Genomic DNA, 21,883 nt, shown 5'->3' with positions numbered 1-21,883 from the left:
TGCAGCCCATGAGGAGGAGATGCACTGCAGTACTTAATGCAGCTGGTGGCCACACCAGATACTGACTGTTACTTTTGATTTTGTCCACTTTGTTCTGGGACACATTATTCCATTTCATGTCTGTGGAACTTGTTAAGTTTATGTCTAAGTTGATGAATCTTGTTATGTTCATACAAATATTTACACATGTTAAATTTGCTGAAAATAAACACACCTGTATATCTAACACACCTGAATATCTAACACACCTGTATATCTAACACACCTGTATATGTAGCACACCTGAATATCTAACACACCTGTATATCTAACACACCTGTATATCTAACACACCTGTATATCTAACACACCTGTATATCTAACACACCTGTATATCTAACACACCTGTATATCTAACACACCTGTATATCTAGCACACATGTATATCTAACACACCTGTATATCTAACACACCTGTATATCTAACACACCTGTATATCTAACACACACCTGTATATCTAACACACCTGTATATCTAACACACCTGTATATCTAACACACCTGTATATCTAACACACCTTTAAATCTAACACACCTGCATATCTAACACACCTGTATATCTAACACACCTGAAGATCTAACACACCTGTATATCTAACACACCTGTATATCTAACACACCTGTATATCTAACACACCTGTATATCTAACACACCTGTATATCTAACACACCTGTATATCTAACACACCTGTATATCTAACACACCTGTATATCTAACACACCTGTATATCTAACACACCTGTATATCTAACACACCTTTAAATCTAACACACCTTTAAATCTAACACACCTGCATATCTAACACACCTGTATATCTAACACACCTGTATATCTAACACACCTGAATATCTAACACACCTGAATATCTAACACACCTGTATATCTAACACACCTGTATATCTAACACACCTGTATATCTAACACACCTGTATATCTAACACACCTTTAAATCTAACACACCTTTAAATCTAACACACCTGCATATCTAACACACCTGTATATCTAACACACCTGTATATCTAACACACCTGTATATCTAACACACCTGAATATCTAACACACCTGAATATCTAACACACCTGTAAATCTTAACACACCTGTATATCTAACACACCTGTATATCTAACACACCTGTAAATCTAACACACCTGTATATCTAACACACCTGTATATCTAACACACCTGTATATCTAACACACCTGTATATCTAACACACCTGTATATCTAACACACCTGTATATCTAACACACCTGTATATCTAACAACCTGTATATCTAACACACCTGTATATCTAACACACCTGTATATCTAACACACCTGTATATCTAACACACCTATATATCTAACACACCTGTATATCTAACACACCTGTATATCTAACACACCTGTATATGTAGCACACCTGAATATCTAACACACCTGTATATCTAACACACCTGTATATCTAACACACCTGTATATGTAGCACACCTGAATATCTAACACACCTGTATATCTAACACACCTGTATATGTAGCACACCTGTATATGTAGCACACCTGTATATCTAACACACCTGTATATGTAGCACACCTGTATATCTAACACACCTGTATATGTAGCACACCTGTATATGTAGCACACCTGTATATGTAGCACACCTGTATATGTAGCACACCTGTATATCTAACACACCTGTATATGTAGCACACCTGAATATCTAACACACCTGTATATCTAACACACCTGTATATCTAACACACCTGTATATGTAGCACACCTGTATATCTAACACACCTGTATATCTAACACACCTGTATATCTAACACACCTGCATATCTAACACACCTGTATATCTAACACACCTGTATATCTAACACACCTGTATATCTAACACACCTGTATATGTAGCACACCTGTATATCTAACACACCTGTATATCTAACACACCTGTATATCTAACACACCTGCATATCTAACACACCTGCATATCTAACACACCTGTATATCTAACACACCTGTATATCTAACAACCTGTATATCTAACACACCTGTATATCTAACACACCTGTATATCTAACAACCTGTATATCTAACACACCTGTATATCTAACACACCTGTATATCTAACACACCTGTATATCTAACACACCTGTATATCTATCACACCTGTATATCTAACAACCTGTATATCTAACACACCTGTATATCTAACACACCTGTATATCTAACACACCTGTATATCTAACACACCTGTATATCTAACACACCTGTATATCTAACACACCTGTATATCTAACACACCTGTATATCTAACACACCTGTATATCTAACACACCTGTATATGTAGCACACCTGTATATCTAACACACCTGTATATCTAACACACCTGTATATCTAACACAGCTGTATATCTAACACACCTGTATATCTAACACACCTGTATATCTAACACACCTGTATATCTAACACACCTGTATATGTAGCACACCTGAATATCTAACACACCTGTATATCTAACAAACCTGTATATCTAACACACCTGTATATGTAGCACACCTGAATATCTAACACACCTGTATATCTAACACACCTGTATATGTAGCACACCTGAATATCTAACACACCTGTATATCTAAGACACCTGTATATCTAACACACCTGTATATCTAACACACCTGTATATCTAACACACCTGTATATCTAACACGCCTGTATATCTAACACACCTGTATATCTAACACACCTGTATATCTAACACACCTGTATATCTAACACACCTGTATATCTAACACACCTTTAAATCTAACACACCTGTATATGTAGCACACCTGAATATCTAACACACCTGAATATCTAACACACCTGTATATGTAGCACACCTGAATATCTAACACACCTGTATATCTAACACACCTGTATATGTAGCACACCTGAATATCTAACACACCTGTATATCTAACACACCTGTATATCTAACAACCTGTATATCTAGCACACCTGTATATCTAACACACCTGTATATCTAACACACCTTTAAATCTAACACACCTTTAAATCTAACACACCTGTATATCTAACACACCTGTATATGTAGCACACCTGAATATCTAACACACCTGTATATCTAACACACCTGTATATCTAACACACCTGTATATCTAACACACCTGTATATCTAACACACCTGAATATCTAACAACCTGTATATCTAACACACCTGTATATGTAGCACACCTGTATATGTAGCACACCTGTATATCTAACACACCTGTATATGTAGCACACCTGTATATGTAGCACACCTGTATATCTAACACACCTGTATATCTAACACACCTGTATATGTAGCACACCTGAATATCTAACACACCTGTATATCTAACACACCTGTATATCTAACACACCTGAATATCTAACACACCTGTATATCTAACACACCTGTATATCTAACACACCTGTATATGTAGCACACCTGTATATGTAGCACACCTGAATATCTAACACACCTGTATATCTAACACACCTGTATATGTAGCACACCTGTATATGTAGCACACCTGTATATCTAACACACCTGTATATGTAGCACACCTGTATATCTAACACACCTGTATATGTAGCACACCTGTATATGTAGCACACCTGTATATGTAGCACACCTGTATATCTAACACACCTGTATATGTAGCACACCTGTATATCTAACACACCTGTATATGTAGCACACCTGTATATCTAACACACCTGTATATGTAGCACACCTGAATATCTAACACACCTGTATATCTAACACACCTTTATATGTAACACACCTGTATATGTAGCACACCTGAATATCTAACACACCTGTATATCTAACACACCTGTATATCTAACACACCTGTATATGTAGCACACCTGTATATCTAACACACCTGTATATCTAACACACCTGTATATCTATCACACCTGTATATCTAACAACCTGTATATCTAACACACCTGTATATCTAACACACCTGTATATCTAACACACCTGTATATCTAACACACCTGTATATCTAACACACCTGTATATGTAGCACACCTGTATATCTAACACACCTGTATATCTAACACACCTGTATATCTAACACACCTGTATATCTAACACACCTGTATATCTAACACACCTGTATATCTAACACACCTGTATATCTAACACACTTGTATATGTAGCACACCTGAATATCTAACACACCTGTATATCTAACACACCTGTATATCTAACACACCTGTATATCTAACACACCTGTATATCTAACACACCTGTATATGTAGCACACCTGTATATCTAACACACCTGTATATCTAACACACCTGTATATCTAACACACCTGTATATCTAACACACCTGTATATGTAGCACACCTGAATATCTAACACACCTGTATATCTAACACACCTGTATATCTAACACACCTGTATATGTAGCACACCTGAATATCTAACACACCTGTATATCTAACACAACTGTATATGTAGCACACCTGAATATCTAACACACCTGTATATCTAACACACCTGTATATCTAACACACCTGTATATCTAACACGCCTGTATATCTAACACACCTGTATATCTAACACACCTGTATATCTAACACACCTGTATATCTAACACACCTGTATATCTAACACACCTTTAAATCTAACACACCTTTAAATCTAACACACCTGTATATCTAACACACCTGTATATCTATCACACCTCTATATCTCACACCTTTAAATCTAACACACCTGTAAATCTAACACACCTGTATATCTAACACACCTGTATATCTAACACACCTGTATATCTAACACACCTGTATATCTATCACACCTCTATATCTCACACCTTTAAATCTAACACACCTGTAAATCTAACACACCTGTATATCTAACACACCTGTATATCTAACACACCTGTATATGTAGCACACCTGTATATCTAACACACCTGTATATGTAACACACCTGTATATGTAGCACACCTGTATATGTAGCACACCTGTATATCTAACACACCTGTATATGTAGCACACCTGTATATCTAACACACCTGTATATGTAGCACACCTGTATATCTAACACACCTGTATATGTAGCACACCTGAATATCTAACACACCTGTATATCTAACACACCTGTATATCTAACACACCTGTATATGTAGCACACCTGAATATCTAACACACCTGTATATCTAACACACCTGTATATCTAACACACCTGTATATGTAGCACACCTGTATATCTAACACACCTGTATATCTAACACACCTGTATATCTATCACACCTGTATATCTAACAACCTGTATATCTAACACACCTGTATATCTAACACACCTGTATATCTAACACACCTGTATATGTAGCACACCTGTATATCTAACACACCTGTATATCTAACACACCTGTATATCTAACACACCTGTATATCTAACACACCTGTATATCTAACACACCTGTATATGTAGCACACCTGAATATCTAACACACCTGTATATCTAACACACCTGTATATCTAACACACCTGTATATCTAACACACCTGTATTTGTAGCACACCTGTATATCTAACACACCTGTATATCTAACACACCTGTATATCTAACACACCTGTATATCTAACACACCTGTATATCTAACACACCTGTATATCTAACACACCTGTATATGTAGCACACCTGAATATCTAACACACCTGTATATCTAACACACCTGTATATCTAACACACCTGTATATGTAGCACACCTGAATATCTAACACACCTGTATATCTAACACACCTGTATATGTAGCACACCTGAATATCTAACACACCTGTATATCTAACACACCTGTATATCTAACACACCTGTATATCTAACACACCTGTATATCTAACACGCCTGTATATCTAACACACCTGTATATCTAACACACCTGTATATCTAACACACCTGTATATCTAACACACCTTTAAATCTAACACACCTTTAAATCTAACACACCTGTATATCTAACACACCTGTATATCTATCACACCTCTATATCTCACACCTTTAAATCTAACACACCTGTAAATCTAACACACCTGTATATCTAACACACCTGTATATCTAACACACCTGTATATCTAACACACCTGTATATCTATCACACCTCTATATCTCACACCTTTAAATCTAACACACCTGTAAATCTAACACACCTGTATATCTAACACACCTGTATATCTAACACACCTTTAAATCTAACACACATCTTTATATCTAACACACCTGTATATCTATCACACCTCTATATCTAACACCCCTTTAAATCTAACACACCTGTAAATCTAACACACCTGCATATCTAACACACCTGTATATCTAACACACCTGTATATCTAACACACCTGTAAATCTAACACACCTTTAAATCTAACACACCTGTATATCTAACACACCTGTATATCTAACACACCTGTAAATCTAACACACCTGTATATCTAACACACCTGTAAATCTAACACACCTTTAAATCTAACACACCTGTATATCTAACACACCTGTAAATATAACACACCTGTATATCTAACACACCTGTATATCTAACACACCTGTATATCTAACACACCTTGTAAATATAACACACCTTTAAATCTAACACACCTGTAAATCTAACACACCTTTATATCTAACACACCTGTAAATCTAACACACCTTTAAATATAACACACCTTTAAATATAACACACCTTTAAATCTAACACACCTGTATATCTAACACACCTGTATATCTAGCACACCTATAAATATAACACACCTTTAAATCTAACACACCTGTATATCTAACACACCTGTATATCTAGCACACCTATAAATATAACACACCTTTAAATCTAACACACCTGTATATCTAACACACCTGTATATCTAACACACCTGTATATCTAACACACCTGTATATCTAACACTGGGGTGCCGTTTGACACACCTGTATATCTAACACACCTGTATATCTAACACACCTTTAAATCTAACACACCTGTACATCTAACACACCTGTACATCTAACACACCTGTATATCTAACACACCTGTATATCTAACACACCTGTATATCTAACACACCTGAATATCTAACACACCTGTATATCTAACACACCTGTATATCTAACACACCTGTATATCTAACACACCTTTAAATCTAACACACCTGTATATCTAACACACCTTTAAATCTAACACACCTGTATATCTAACACACCTTTAAATCTAACACACCTGTATATCTAACACACCTGTATATCTAACACACCTGTATATCTAACACACCTTTAAATCTAACACACCTGTAAATCTAACACACCTTTATATCTAACACACCTGTAAATCTAACACACCTTTAAATATAACACACCTTTAAATATAACACACCTTTAAATCTAACACACCTGTATATCTAACACACCTGTATATCTAGCACACCTATAAATATAACACACCTTTAAATCTAACACACCTGTATATCTAACACACCTGTATATCTAGCACACCTATAAATATAACACACCTTTAAATCTAACACACCTGTATATCTAACACACCTGTATATCTAACACACCTGTATATCTAACACACCTGTATATCTAACACTGGGGTGACGTTTGACACACCTGTATATCTAACACACCTGTATATCTAACACACCTTTAAATCTAACACACCTGTACATCTAACACACCTGTATATCTAACACACCTGTATATCTAACACACCTGTATATCTAACACACCTGAATATCTAACACACCTGTATATCTAACACACCTGTATATCTAACACACCTGTATATCTAACACACCTTTAAATCTAACACACCTGTATATCTAACACACCTTTAAATCTAACACACCTGTATATCTAACACACCTTTAAATCTAACACACCTGTATATCTAACACACCTGTATATCTAACACACCTGTATATCTAACACACCTTTAAATCTAACACACCTGTACATCTAACACACCTGTATATCTAACACACCTGTATATCTAACAACCTGTATATCTAACACACCTGTATATCTAACACTGGGGTGACGTTTGACACACCTGTATATCTAACACACCTGTATATCTAACACTGGGGTGACGTTTGACACACCTGTATATCTAACACTGAGGTGACGATATTGCACAGGGACAAGGTGTGGACCTGGTGTTGACTTTGAAATGGCAGTAAAGAGCTACTTACCGTTCGGTCTTCCAAGTACATCGTTTTTGATAGGAAGTCTATTCCGATTGTGGCCTGAAATGAGAAGAAAATGGTATCAACGGCCTTGAGGACTGTAGAGTGTAACGGCCTTGAGGACTGTGGAGTGTTAAGGGCCTTGAGGACCGTGGAGAGTTAACGGCCTTGAGGACCGTGGAGAGTTAACGGCCTTGAGGACTGTGGAGAGTTAACGGCCTTGAGGACTGTGGAGAGTTAACGGCCTTGAGGACTGTGGAGTGTTAACGGCCTTGAGGACTGTGGAGAGTTAACGGCCTTGAGGACTGTGGAGTGTTAATGGTACAGTAGATATCTGACTGAGCCCAGTACAGTACAGTATATTACAGTAGATATCTGACTGAACCCAGTACAGAAGATATCTGACTGAACCCAGTACATTACAGTAGATATCTGACTGAACCCAGTACAGTACAGTAGATATCTGACTGAACCCAGTACATTACAGTAGATATCTGACTGAACCCAGTACAGTACAGTAGATATCTGACTGAACCCAGTACAGTACAGTAGATATCTGACTGAACCCAGTACAGTACAGTAGATATCTGACTGAACCCAGTACAGTATAATAATAATATCTGATAGGAAGCTACACATGATATCAAGAAGCTGCTTCTTATGAATAGCTAACAAATCTATCATCTTTACGCATTATCGTTAGCTAATGCCAGCAGAGTGGTAGATTAACGTCTACGCAAAACATTAAGAACACCTTTCTAATATTGAGTTGGATTCTACAAGGTGTCGAAAGCATTCCACAGGGATGCTGGTCCATGTTGACTCCAATGCTGCCTACAGTTGGGTTAAGTTGGCTGTATGTCCTTTGGGTGGTGGACCGTTCTTGATACACACAGGAAACTGTTGAGCGTGAAAAACCCAGCAGCGTTGCAGTTCTTGACACCAACCGGTGCGCCTGGCACCTACTAACATACCCCCGTTCAAAGGCACTTCAATCTTCTTTCCTGCCCATTCACCCTCTGAATGCCACACATACACAATCCATGTCTCAATTGTCCCGAGGCTTTAAAATCCTTCTTTAACCCGTCTCCTCCCCTTCACCTCCACTGATTGAAGTGGATTTAGGTGACATCAATAAGGGATCATCTGGATTTACCTGGTCGGTCGATGTCATGGGAAGAACAGAGTGTTCATAATGTTTTTTTTAACAGCAAACACTGGAAAACGATGCCTACTGGCAGTGTAATGTATTGAACATGGGGAATGGGATAGTCCAGAATAATAATTAACAGTAATCCACTAGTCTTATATTGTTCCCTAATCACTAAACCTGCAGTGTGGAGCCTCGAAGACAGGGGAGACTGTGCTATTAGAGCCTGCAGTATTAGAGCCTGCAGTATTAGAGCCTTCACTATTAGAGTCTGCCGTATAAGAGCCTGCCGTATTGGAGCCTGCAGTATTAGAGCCTGCAGTATTAGAGCCTTCACTATTAGAGTCTGCCGTATAAGAGCCTGTCGTATTGGAGCCTGCAGTATTGGAGCCTGCAGTATTGGAGCCTGCAGTATTAGAGCCTGCAGTATTGGAGCCTACACTATTAGAGCCTTCACTATTAGAGCCTTCACTATTAGAGCCTGCAGTATTAGAGCCTGCGGTATTAGAGCCTTCACTATTAGAGCCTGCAGTATTAGAGCCTGCAGTATTAGAGCCTGCAGTATTAGAGCCTGCAGTATTAGAGCCTTCACTATTAGAGCCTGCAGTATTAGAGCCTTCACTATTAGAGCCTGCAGTATTAGAGCCTGCAGTATTGGAGCCTGCAGTATTGGAGACTGCGGTATTAGAGCCTGCAGTATTAGAGCCTGTAGTATTAGAGCCTGCAATATTAGAGCCTGCAGTATTGGAGCCTGAAGTATTGGAGCCTGCAGTATTGGAGCCTGCAGTATTAGAGCCTGCAGTATCGGAGCTGAGGCTTGGAGCCAGTTGAGTTTGCAGTGTTGGAACCCTGCAGCATTGGGGCCTTGGAGACGGGGGAGCTCTGCAGCATTGGGGCCTTGGAGACGGGGGAGCTCTGCAGCATTGGGGCCTTGGAGACGGGGGAGCTCTGCAGCATTGGGGCCTTGGAGACGGGGGAGCTCTGCAGCATTGGGGCCTTGGAGACGGGGGAGCTCTGCAGCATTGGGGCCTTGGAGACGGGGGAGCTCTGCAGCATTGGGGCCTTGGAGACGGGGGAGCTCTGCAGCATTGGACACAGTGCTGCTGCCCAGCGGGGTGCCCCCTGCCTGGTCTGCCCACTCTGACAGAACTGGCCACCAGCAGCTTGATCACGATCCCATTACCCTGTCGATGCCAGCCACTGCGGAGGGCAGTAATACTCACACAGGCTCCTCTGGCATTAGGAGCATTACTTAATATATGTATCCTTCTTCTCTATTCTCCCACAGCCAGATCATCTAGACTCTCACTGTAACCTAATTGTCTCTAGTTCACATAAAAAGATAAAGAAATATCTAAAACATAGTGCAAGGACGATGGTCATCTATCAGGAAAGCTCTTTAGTCAGATTGGTTTGAAAACCCTGAAGGAGATGTGTTACAAAGTCTATTAATTAAATAGCGTGATGAAATTAAGGGATCAAACAGTTGGCATTCCTCAATATTAGATAAAGTCATGTTGAAAGCAAAGCCACAGAGGTGTTTGTTGTTTTAATGTTGAACGGCAGAGCCAGGCATCCTCTCTGGGTTATATATAGAATGCCACACACAGAGAGAAGCACTGTGCTGCGCTGCACAAACAGACTCCCATGCAGACTAAATAATTCAGTAACTCTTTCATTATTAACCAATCACACATCATCGTTAAAGAAAGCCCCAGCTTCCGGATCCTGCATGGCCTCTCAACCAATGACTGATGGAGGAAGAGATAATCAACCAATGATCGCTGGGAGAAGAGGGATTTAACCAATGATCGCTGGGAGAAGAGGGATTGGACCAATGACTGCTGGGAGAAGAGGGATTTAACCAATGATCGCTGGGAGAAGAGGGATTGGACCAATGACTGCTGGGAGAAGAGGGATTTAACCAATGATCGCTGGGAGAAGAGGGATTGGACCAATGACTGCTGGGAGAAGAGGGAATTAACCAATGATCGCTGGGAGAAGAGGGATTTAACCAATGATCGCTGGGAGAAGAGGGATTGGACCAATGACTGCTGGGAGAAGAGGGATTTAACCAATGATCGCTGGGAGAAGAGGGAATTAACCAATGATCGCTGGGAGAAGAGGGATTTAACCAATGATCGCTGGGAGAAGAGGGATTTAACCAATGATCGCTGGGAGAAGAGGGGGAACAGAACGGTTCTAATATCAGGAAAGAGATTTGTTCTGAATTAGAACCCCAGGCACCATCAGCCAGAAAGTGAAATGTGTGTTTTTTTGTATTTGGGTATAAGGGTTGTATGAAATAGAGAACTGCATTCCAGTCAGCATTTGTCATGCTGCGGGCAGTCAGACAGACGACTTTGGAATGGAAATATTGTTGTTTTCCCACAGGTTAGTTGGAAACGGTCATCTTTTTGCTTTGTATGCATTAGCCTACCTATTGTATTAAAATGACATTTTTTTTGTTTGTATCATTATTCAGACAGAATTCGCTGCGTCAACTTCTCCTCTCCTAGTTTGGGGTGGTAGTTCAAGTGTGTCTAGTATGTCTGGTCTCATCGAAATACTGTAGAGTAGGGTGTCTAGTATGTCTGGGTCTCATCGAAATACTGTAGAGTAGTGTGTCTAGTATATCTGGGTCTCATCGAAATACTGTAGAGTAGGGTGTCTAGTATGTCTGGGTCTCATCGAAATACTGTAGAGTAGTGTGTCTAGTATGTCTGGGTCTCATCGAAATACTGTAGAGTAGGGTGTCTAGTATGTCTGGGTCTCATCGAAATACTGTAGAGTAGTGTGTCTAGTATGTCTGGGTCTCATCGAAATACTGTAGAGTAGGGTGTCTAGTATGTCTGGGTCTCATCGAAATACTGTAGAGAAGGGTGTCTAGTATGTCTGGGTCTCATCGAAATACTGTAGAGAAGGGTGTCTAGTATGTCTGGGTCTCATCGAAATACTGTAGAGTAGGGTGTCTACATGGGGTGGAGAATCACGTGACAGTAAATTTAAATATGACATTAACTTAAATATGATGCAACTGTAATTTACGACAGTGTCTGTCAATACATTTTTTGATAATGGAAAGAAGTGGAAGGTCCTCAAACCAATAGCAATCAGAAAATGGTATCATCATTGAAAAGGAAAATGGTGAATGTTGCGTCCTGGTATTAATGACCCATTTAGTTGTCTCCTAAAAGGTACGTATGCTTTATCCTCTATGCAAAACATAGCAAGTGTCGCTGTTATCATTCTTGTTGCTTCCAGTTCAGTAGACATACAGTGGCTTGCGAAAGTATTCAACCCCCCCCCCTTGGCATTTCTTCTATTTTGTTGGGGGGGGTATCGTTTAATTTACACAACATGCCTATCACTTTGAAAATGCAAAAATATTTTTTAAATTGTGAAACAAACAAGAAATAAGGCAAAAGAAATCTGAAAACGTGCATAACTATTCACCCCCCCCAAAGTCAATACTTTGTAGAGACACCTTGTACAGCAATTACAGCTGCAGGTCTCTTGGGGTTTGTCTCTATAAACTTGGCATATCTAGCCACTGGGATTTTTGCCCATTCTTCAAGGCAAATCTGCTCCAGCTCCTTCAAGTTGGATGGGTTCCTGCTGGTGTACAGCAATCTTTAAGTCAAACCACAGATTCTCAATTGGATTGAGGTCTGGGCTTTGACTAGGCCATTCCAGGTCATTTACATGTTTCCCCTTGAACCACTCGAGTGTTGCTTTAGCAGTATGCTTAGGGACCAGTCTCAAATCTCTGGAAGACTGAAACAGGTTTCCCTCAAAAATATCCCTGTATTTAGCACCATCAATCATTCCTTCAAATCTGACCAGTTTCCCTGCCGATGAAAAACATTGTTGTTCTCGGGGTGATGAGAGCTGTTGGGTTTGCCCAAGACAGCGTTTTCCTTGATGGCAAAAAGCTACATTTTAGTCTCATCTGACCAGAGTACCTTCTTCCATATGTTTGGGGAGACTCCCACATGCCTTTATGGCGAACACCAAACGTGTTTTCTTTTTATTTTATTTAAGCAAATGCTTTTTTCTGGCCACTCCTCCATAAAGCCCAGCTCTGTGGAGTGTACGGCTTAAAGTGGTCCTATGGACAGATACTCCAATCTCCGCTGTGGAGCTTTGCAGCTCCTTCAGGGTTATCTTTGGACTCTTTGTTGCCTCTCTGATTAACGCCCTCCTTGCCTGGTGTTTGGGTGGGCGGCCATCTCTTGGCAGGTTTGTGGTGCCATATTCGTTCCATTTTTAATAATGGATTTAATGGTGCTCCGTGGGATGTTCAAAGTTTCATATACTTTTTTATAACCCAACCCTGATCTCTACTTCTACACAACTTTGTCCCTGACCTGTTTGGAGAGCTCCTTGGTCTTCATGGTGCTGCTTGCTTGGTGGTGCCCTTTGCTTAGTGGTGTTGCAGACTCTGGGGCCTTTCAGAACAGGTGTATATATACTGAGATCATTTGACAGATCATGTGACACTTAGATTGCACACAGGTGGACTTTATTTAACTAATTATGTGACTTCTGAAGGTAATTGGTTGCACCAGATCTTATTTAGGGGCTTCATAGCAAAGGGGGTGAATAAACACACACACCACTTTACACTTTTAATTTTCTTGAAACAAATCATTTTTTTTTCACTTCACCAATTGGGACTATTTTGTGTATGTTCATTATATGAAATAAAAATAAAAATCCATTTAAATTACAGGTTGTAATGCAACAAAATAGGAAAAACGGCAAGGGGGGATGAATACTTATGCAAGGCCTGCGAGGTGCACGTGCTGTCTCAATTAAATACAGCAGGCTATAGCCTATGTATGGGCAGTTATCTGGGCAGTTCTAAGGAAATATGTTTAGGCTATAGTTTACTACATCGCCTAGAAATAAATATTGATCACCCATATTTCTCAGTCTGAAAATCGTCTCACTCCTAAAAAAAAAAAAGTAGGCTATAAAAAAATATATCTCAAGAGAAATCAATGTTATCTCTAGAATGAAGAATAGCTAGAATATGTCTCTGTTTACCCACCAGGGATCTCAGCTACAGTAACCATGTTATCTAACTTCCTCTGTTAAGGCTATCAAAATGGGGAGGTGGACTTAGATGGAAACATCAATGTCAGGTCTATCCATAGTGGCATCTTTCATGCTGTATCTACCAGTGTTAATGTATCTACCATGTATCTACCAGTGTTAATGTATCTACCAGTGTTAATGTATCTACCATGTATCTACCAGTGTTAATGTATCTACCATGTATCTACCAGTGTTAATGTATCTACCATGTATCTACCAGTGTTAATGTATCTACCAGTGTTAATGTATCTACCCGTGTTAATGTATCTACCATGTATCTACCAGTGTTAATGTATCTACCAGTGTTAATGTATCTACCATGTATCTACCAGTGTTAATGTATCTACCAGTGTTAATGTATCTACCATGTATCTACCAGTGTTAATGTATCTACCATGTATCTACCAGTGTTAATGTATCTACCAGTGTTAATGTATCTACCAGTGTTAATGTATCTACCAGTGTTCATGTATCTACCAGTGTTAATGTATCTACCAGTGTTAATGTATCTACCAGTGTTAATGTATCTACCAGTGTTAATGTATCTACCATGTATCTACCAGTGTTAATGTATCTACCATGTATCTACCAGTGTTAATGTATCTACCATGTATCTACCAGTGTTAATGTATCTACCATGTATCTACCAGTGTTAATGTATCTACCAGTGTTAATGTATCTACCAGTGTTAATGTATCTACCAGTGTTCATGTATCTACCAGTGTTCATGTATCTACCATGTATCTACCAGTGTTAATGTATCTACCAGTGTTAATGTATCTACCAGTGTTAATGTATCTACCAGTGTTAATGTATCTACCAGTGTTAATGTATCTACCAGTGTTAATGTATCTACCAGTGTTCATGTATCTACCATGTATCTACCAGTGTTAATGTATCTACCAGTGTTAATGTATCTACCCGTGTTCATGTATCTACCCGTGTTAATGTATCTACCATGTATCTACCATGTATCTACCAGTGTTAATGTATCTACCAGTGTTCATGTATCTACCATGTATCTACCAGTGTTAATGTATCTACCATGTATCTACCAGTGTTAATGTATCTACCAGTGTTAATGTATCTACCAGTGTTAATGTATCTACCAGTGTTCATGTATCTACCAGTGTTAATGTATCTACCAGTGTTAATGTATCTACCATGTATCTACCAGTGTTAATGTATCTACCAGTGTTAATGTATCTACCAGTGTTAATGTATCTACCATGTATCTACCAGTGTTAATGTATCTACCAGTGTTAATGTATCTACCATGTATCTACCAGTGTTAATGTATCTACCATGTATCTACCAGTGTTAATGTATCTACCAGTGTTAATGTATCTACCAGTGTTAATGTATCTACCATGTATCTACCATGTATCTACCAGTGTTAATGTATCTACCATGTATCTACCAGTGTTAATGTATCTACCAGTGTTAATGTATCTACCATGTATCTACCAGTGTTAATGTATCTACCATGTATCTACCAGTGTTAATGTATCTACCAGTGTTAATGTATCTACCAGTGTTAATGTATCTACCAGTGTTAATGTATCTACCATGTATCTACCAGTGTTAATGTATCTACCAGTGTTAATGTATCTACCATGTATCTACAAGTGTTAATGTATCTACCATGTATCTACCAGTGTTAATGTATCTACCAGTGTTAATGTATCTACCATGTATCTACCAGTGTTAATGTATCTACCAGTGTTAATGTATCTACCAGTGTTCATGTATCTACCACGTGTTAATGTATCTACCATGTATCTACCATGTATCTACCAGTGTTAATGTATCTACCAGTGTTAATGTATCTACCATGTATCTACCAGTGTTAATGTATCTACCATGTATCTACCAGTGTTAATGTATCTACCAGTGTTAATGTATCTACCAGTGTTAATGTATCTACCAGTGTTCATGTATCTACCATGTATCTACCAGTGTTAATGTATCTACCAGTGTTAATGTATCTACCAGTGTTAATGTATCTACCAGTGTTAATGTATCTACCAGTGTTAATGTATCTACCCGTGTTAATGTATCTACCAGTGTTAATGTATCTACCAGTGTTAATGTATCTACCATGTATCTACCAGTGTTAATGTATCTACCATGTATCTACCAGTGTTAATGTATCTACCAGTGTTAATGTATCTACCAGTGTTAATGTATCTACCAGTGTTAATGTATCTACCATGTATCTACCAGTGTTAATGTATCTACCAGTGTTCATGTATCTACCAGTGTTAATGTATCTACCAGTGTTAATGTATCTACCATGTATCTACCAGTGTTAATGTATCTACCATGTATCTACCAGTGTTAATGTATCTACCATGTATCTACCAGTGTTCATGTATCTACCAGTGTTAATGTATCTACCAGTGTTAATGTATGTTAATGTATCTACCATGTATCTACCAGTGTTAATGTATCTACCATGTATCTACCAGTGTTAATGTATCTACCAGTGTTAATGTATCTACCAGTGTACCAGTGTTAATGTATCTACCAGTGTTAATATATCTACCAGTGTTCATGTATCTACCAGTGTTAATGTATCTACCAGTGTTAATGTATCTACCAGTGTTAATGTATCTACCAGTGTTAATGTATCTACCAGTGTTAATGTATCTACCAGTGTTAATGTATCTACCAGTGTTCATGTATCTACCAGTGTTAATGTATCTACCAGTGTTAATGTATCTACCAGTGTTCATGTATCTACCAGTGTTAATGTATCTACCAGTGTTCATGTATCTACCATGTATCTACCAGTGTTAATGTATCTACCAGTGTTCATGTATCTACCAGTGTTAATGTATCTACCAGTGTTAATGTATCTACCAGTGTTAATGTATCTACCATGTATCTACCAGTGTTAATGTATCTACCATGTTCATGTATCTACCAGTGTTAATGTATCTACCATGTATCTACCAGTGTTAATGTATCTACCATGTATCTACCAGTGTTAATGTATCTACCATGTATTACCATGTATCTACCAGTGTTAATGTATCTACCAGTGTTAATGTATCTACCATGTATCTACCAGTGTTCATGTATCTACCAGTGTTAATGTATCTACCAGTGTTAATGTATCTACCAGTGTTAATGTATCTACCAGTGTTCATGTATCTACCAGTGTTCTACCATGTATCTACCAGTGTATCTACCAGTGTTAATGTATCTACCCATGTATCTACCAGTGTTAATGTATCTACCAGTGTTAATGTATCATGTATCTACCAGTGTTAATGTATCTACCAGTGTTAATGTATCTACCAGTGTTAATGTATCTACCAGTGTTAATGTATCTACCATGTATCTACCAGTGTTAATGTATCTACCATGTTACCATGTATCTACCAGTGTTCATGTATCTACCAGTGTTAATGTATCTACCAGTGTTAATGTATCTACCAGTGTTAATGTGTTATCTACCATGTATCTACCAGTGTATCTACCATGTATCTACCAGTGTTAATGTATCTCGTGTTAATGTATCTACCAGTGTTAATGTATCTGTATCTACCAGTGTTAATGTATCTACCCAGTGTTAATGTATCTACCATGTATCTACCAGTGTTAATGTATCTACCAGTGTTAATATCTACCATGTATCTACCAGTGTTAATGTATCTACCAGTGTTCATGTATCTACCAGTGTTCATGTATCTACCATGTATCTACCAGTGTTAATGTATCTACCAGTGTTAATGTATCTACCAGTGTTAATGTATCTACCATGTATCTACCAGTGTTAATGTATCTACCAGTGTTCATGTATCTACCAGTGTTAATGTATCTACCATGTATCTACCAGTGTTAATGTATCTACCAGTGTTAATGTATCTACCAGTGTTAATGTATCTACCAGTGTTCATGTATCTACCAGTGTTAATGTATCTACCAGTGTTAATGTATCTACCAGTGTTAATGTATCTACAAGTGTTAATGTATCTACCATGTATCTACCAGTGTTAATGTATCTACAAGTGTTAATGTATCTACCATGTATCTACCAGTGTTAATGTATCTACCAGTGTTAATGTATCTACCAGTGTTAATGTATCTACCATGTATCTACCAGTGTTACTACCAGTGTTAATGTATCTACCATGTATCTACCAGTGTTAATGTATCTACCAGTGTTAATGTATCTACCAGTGTTAATGTATCTACCAGTGTTACCATGTAATCTACCCATGTATCATGTATCTACCAGTGTTAATGTATCTACCATGTATCTACCAGTGTTAATGTATCTACCATGTATCTACCAGTGTTAATGTATCTACCAGTGTTAATGTATCTACCAGTGTTAATGTATCTACCATGTATAATGTATCTACCAGTGTTCATGTATCTACCAGTGTTAATGTATCTACCCATGTATTACCAGTGTTATGTATACCAGTGTTCTACCAGTGTTAATGTATCTACCAGTGTTAATGTATCTACCATGTATCTACCAGTGTTAATGTATCTACCAGTGTTAATGTATCTACCAGTGTTAATGTATCTACCAGTGTTAATGTATCTACCATGTGTTAATGTATCTACCATGTATCTACCAGTGTTAATGTATCTACCAGTGTTAATGTATCTACCACCATGTATCTACCAGTGTTAATGTATCTACCAGTGTATCTACCAGTGTTAATGTATCTACCATGTATCTACCAGTGTTAATGTATCTACCATGTGTTAATGTATCTACCAGTGTTCATGTATCTACCAGTGTTAATGTATCTACCAGTGTTAATGTATCTAATGTATCTACCATGTATCTACCAGTGTTAATGTATCTACCAGTGTTAATGTATAATGTACCAGTGTTAATGTATCTACCAGTGTTAATGTATCTACCAGTATTAATGTATCTACCATGTATCTACCAGTGTTATCTACCAGTGTTAATGTATCTACCAGTGTTAATGTATCTATCTACCAGTGTTAATGTATCTACCAGTGTTAATGTATCTACCAGTGTTAATGTATCTACCATGTATCTACCAGTGTTAATGTATCTACCATGTGTTAATGTATCTACCAGTGTTAATGTATCTACCAGTGTTAATGTATCTACCATGTATCTGTATCCAGTGTTAATGTATCTACCAGTGTTAATGTATCTACCAGTGTTAATGTATCTACCATGTATCTACCAGTGTTAATGTATCTACCATGTATCTACCCAGTGTTAATGTATCTACCAGTGTACCAGTGTTAATGTATCTACCAGTGTTAATGTATCTACCAGTGTTAATGTATCTACCAGTGTTAATGTATCTACCCATGTATCTACCAGTGTTAATGTATCTACCAGTGTTAATGTATCTACCATGTATCTACCAGTGTTAATGTATCTACCAGTGTTCATGTATCTACCATGTATCTACCAGTGTTAATGTATCTACCAGTGTTAATGTATCTACCAGTGTTAATGTATCTACCATGTATCTACCAGTGTTAATGTATCTACCATGTATCTACCAGTGTTAATGTATCTACCAGTGTTCATGTATCTACCAGTGTTAATGTATCTACCAGTGTTAATGTATCTACCAGTGTTAATGTATCTACCAGTGTTCATGTATCTACCAGTGTTAATGTATCTACCAGTGTTAATGTATCTACCAGTGTTCATGTATCTACCATGTATCTACCAGTGTTAATGTATCTACCAGTGTTAATGTATCTACCAGTGTTAATGTATCTACCATGTATCTACCAGTGTTAATGTATCTACCAGTGTTAATGTATCTACCAGTGTTCATGTATCTACCATGTATCTACCAGTGTTAATGTATCTACCAGTGTTAATGTATCTACCATGTATCTACCAGTGTTAATGTATCTACCATGTATCTACCAGTGTTAATGTATCTACCATGTATCTACCAGTGTTAATGTATCTACCATGTATCTACCAGTGTTAATGTATCTACCAGTGTTAATGTATCTACCCGTGTTAATGTATCTACCAGTGTTAATGTATCTACCATGTATCTACCAGTGTTAATGTATCTACCATGTATCTACCAGTGTTCATGTATCTACCATGTATCTACCAGTGTTAATGTATCTACCAGTGTTAATGTATCTACCAGTGTTAATGTATCTACCAGTGTTAATGTATCTACCATGTATCTACCAGTGTTAATGTATCTACCCGTGTTAATGTATCTACCATGTATCTACCCGTGTTAATGTATCTACCAGTGTTAATGTATCTACCAGTGTTAATGTATCTACCAGTGTTAATGTATCTACCAGTGTTCATGTATCTACCATGTATCTACCATGTATCTACCAGTGTTCATGTATCTACCATGTATCTACCAGTGTTAATGTATCTACCATGTATCTACCATGTATCTACCAGTGTTAATGTATCTACCAGTGTTCATGTATCTACCATGTATCTACCATGTATCTACCAGTGTTAATGTATCTACCAGTGTTAATGTATCTACCAGTGTTAATGTATCTACCAGTGTTCATGTATCTACCAGTGTTCATGTATCTACCATGTATCTACCATGTATCTACCAGTGTTCATGTATCTACCAGTGTTAATGTATCTACCAGTGTTCATGTATCTACCAGTGTTCATGTATCTACCAGTGTTCATGTATCTACCATGTATCTACCATGTATCTACCAGTGTTAATGTATCTACCAGTGTTAATGTATCTACCAGTGTTAATGTATCTACCAGTGTTCATGTATCTACCATGTATCTACCATGTATCTACCATGTATCTACCAGTGTTCATGTGTCTACCAGTGTTAATGTATCTATCATGTATCTACAAGTGTTAATGTATCTACCATGTATCTACCAGTGTTAATGTATCTACCAGTGTTAATGTATCTACCAGTGTTAATGTATCTACCATGTATCTACCAGTGTTAATGTATCTACCCGTGTTAATGTATCTACCATGTATCTACCAGTGTTAATGTATCTACCATGTATCTACCAGTGTTCATGTATCTACCAGTGTTCATGTATCTACTAGTGTTAATGTATCTACCAGTGTTAATGTATCTACCAGTGTTAATGTATCTACCATGTATCTACCAGTGTTAATGTATCTACCAGTGTTAATGTATCTACCAGTGTTAATGTATCTACCATGTATCTACCAGTGTTAATGTATCTACCAGTGTTAATGTATCTACCATGTATCTACCAGTGTTAATGTATCTACCATGTATCTACCAGTGTTAATGTATCTACCATGTATCTACCAGTGTTCATGTATCTACCCGTGTTAATGTATCTACCATGTATCTACCCGTGTTAATGTATCTACCAGTGTTCATGTATCTACCAGTGTTAATGTATCT

General features: G+C 37.8%; 1 protein-coding gene across 1 annotated transcript in view; it reads right to left on the bottom strand.

The window, feature by feature from the left end:
- Positions 1-21,883, bottom strand: part of LOC115124670 (ras-related protein Rab-6B-like) — a 194,495-nt gene that overhangs the window by 80,831 nt on the left and 91,781 nt on the right. The window contains exon 3 of the mRNA XM_065009352.1: positions 8,254-8,307. Coding sequence (XP_064865424.1) covers positions 8,254-8,307 — 54 coding nt within the window. The remainder of the gene's footprint in view (positions 1-8,253; positions 8,308-21,883) is intronic.

Source organism: Oncorhynchus nerka, linkage group LG24, assembly GCF_034236695.1.
Source record: "Oncorhynchus nerka isolate Pitt River linkage group LG24, Oner_Uvic_2.0, whole genome shotgun sequence".
Classification (NCBI taxonomy): Eukaryota; Metazoa; Chordata; class Actinopteri; order Salmoniformes; family Salmonidae; genus Oncorhynchus; species Oncorhynchus nerka.
This window is presented reverse-complemented; position numbering and strand designations above follow the sequence as displayed.